At 42.1% G+C, this 1,475-nt stretch overlaps 1 protein-coding gene across 1 annotated transcript; it reads right to left on the bottom strand.

Annotated features, from left to right (window-relative positions):
• Positions 1–352: 352 nt before the first annotated feature.
• LOC147634507 (tetraspanin-19-like) lies at positions 353–1,475 on the bottom strand. Its single transcript, XM_086804459.1, has 5 exons — positions 1,471–1,475; positions 1,125–1,224; positions 887–967; positions 677–781; positions 353–570 (listed from the first exon to the last, which is right to left on the bottom strand). The coding sequence occupies exons 1-5, from the start codon at positions 1,473–1,475 to the stop codon at positions 376–378; spliced, it is 486 nt and encodes a 161-aa protein (XP_086660585.1). The 3' UTR covers positions 353–375.

Below are 1,475 nucleotides of genomic sequence, written 5' to 3' on the forward strand. Positions count from 1 at the left end.
TTTTCAAGAGGATATTCCACCCCCAAAAAAACCAAAAAGAAAAGGGAAAAAAACTAAATAGTGACATGCTTGAGTAAAAAGCTTGGAATGCTCGTCACAAAACCTCATAGAATTCAAATGACATGGTTCTACTCTTTAAGGGCCTTCTAGAAATACCCCAAGTTGTGTGTCTCACAAGGTAACAGGTTGAAACGAGGAGCCTGGACACAACGGGTTCCACTTACTCTTCCACTCACACACACACATACACATGGTGAGTGTGACATGCATGTGATGAATACACCTCGCCATATGCTTCGTGCACAACTTGCTACAGAAACGTGTATCACGAGAAAACCACCTTTTTTCCCCCCCCCCATCTGGGTACTGCACACATCATCGGTTGATCGGCCAACCCTCCACAGTGCCCGTATTTGTTGGTAATGTGCCGTCCATTGCATGTCTGGGAAACAGAAGAGGTTGATGAAGTCGTGTTCTTGCAAGCAAATACTCGTCATCACTATCATAGGATACCCGGCCAGGACTGTGCGTTACTGCCCGCACGCATGCTGCCAGCAACACAGCAAGAGCCTGTCAAGAAGAACATATTAATGAGTTAACCTTCATACGCAATCATTGTTATGAAAATGAATAGAGATGTGTGTTAAACGTGTATGAGCAGCTCACTGTGCTTTACCTCAGTAATCACAATGCTCAATCCTACCCATTTCAAAACGTCAATGTTCTCCTCCACAAAGTCCTTGATGGACTCAAACAGACCTGTCGGATCAGCCGGGATATCCTGCGATCAGCTGCGTGTATTAAACCCAAGCTACAAATATTTTATAATTGCAAGTTTAACTGACAAGGCATGTGATTGCATGTAATGCCCTGTAGGATGTCTTACCTCCTCCCAATGCTCATTGAGTAAGATATCTGCTACAAAAGCTCCTTGCAGGAGTACAAGCAAGATGAGAAAAAATATGTACTGTGATAGCTAAGGAAGGCTGTGTGGAAAAAATGTATCATAACATGCACATGTGCACATGCACGTCGCACACAAACCTAATACACACGTGCACACACGGTGTGCTCTTATTGCAGACAAATCTTCTATGTAGCATAAGTCAATTAGGTTAGGATACAGAAGAAAGGCAGCATCCATTTGATATCTCGGTGGCAATATGACCAAGTAAGGTTATCAAACATATGGCAACACCCAAACCCAATAGAAAATAAACAAACCTGCAAAAAAGGCACAAAAATAATGGAAAATGCTGTAAAGTAATACCCACATACCATTAATATGTATAGGACACGTTGATACCTATTAATACAGCCAGGCTCTCCATGTTGGAGAAAGGATTCACATTATGAGGGAACATATGCCCTAGTTTTCTAACACTTACACATCAATTTCAACAAAATATGATCATGGGGAGATGACCAATTATGAGGGCCCTACCCTACTTTTTAATTGGATACCCATACCCCAT

This window comes from Cibotium barometz, chromosome 10, assembly GCF_041138505.1.
Source record: "Cibotium barometz isolate CiBa-2024 chromosome 10, ASM4113850v1, whole genome shotgun sequence".
Classification (NCBI taxonomy): Eukaryota; Viridiplantae; Streptophyta; class Polypodiopsida; order Cyatheales; family Cibotiaceae; genus Cibotium; species Cibotium barometz.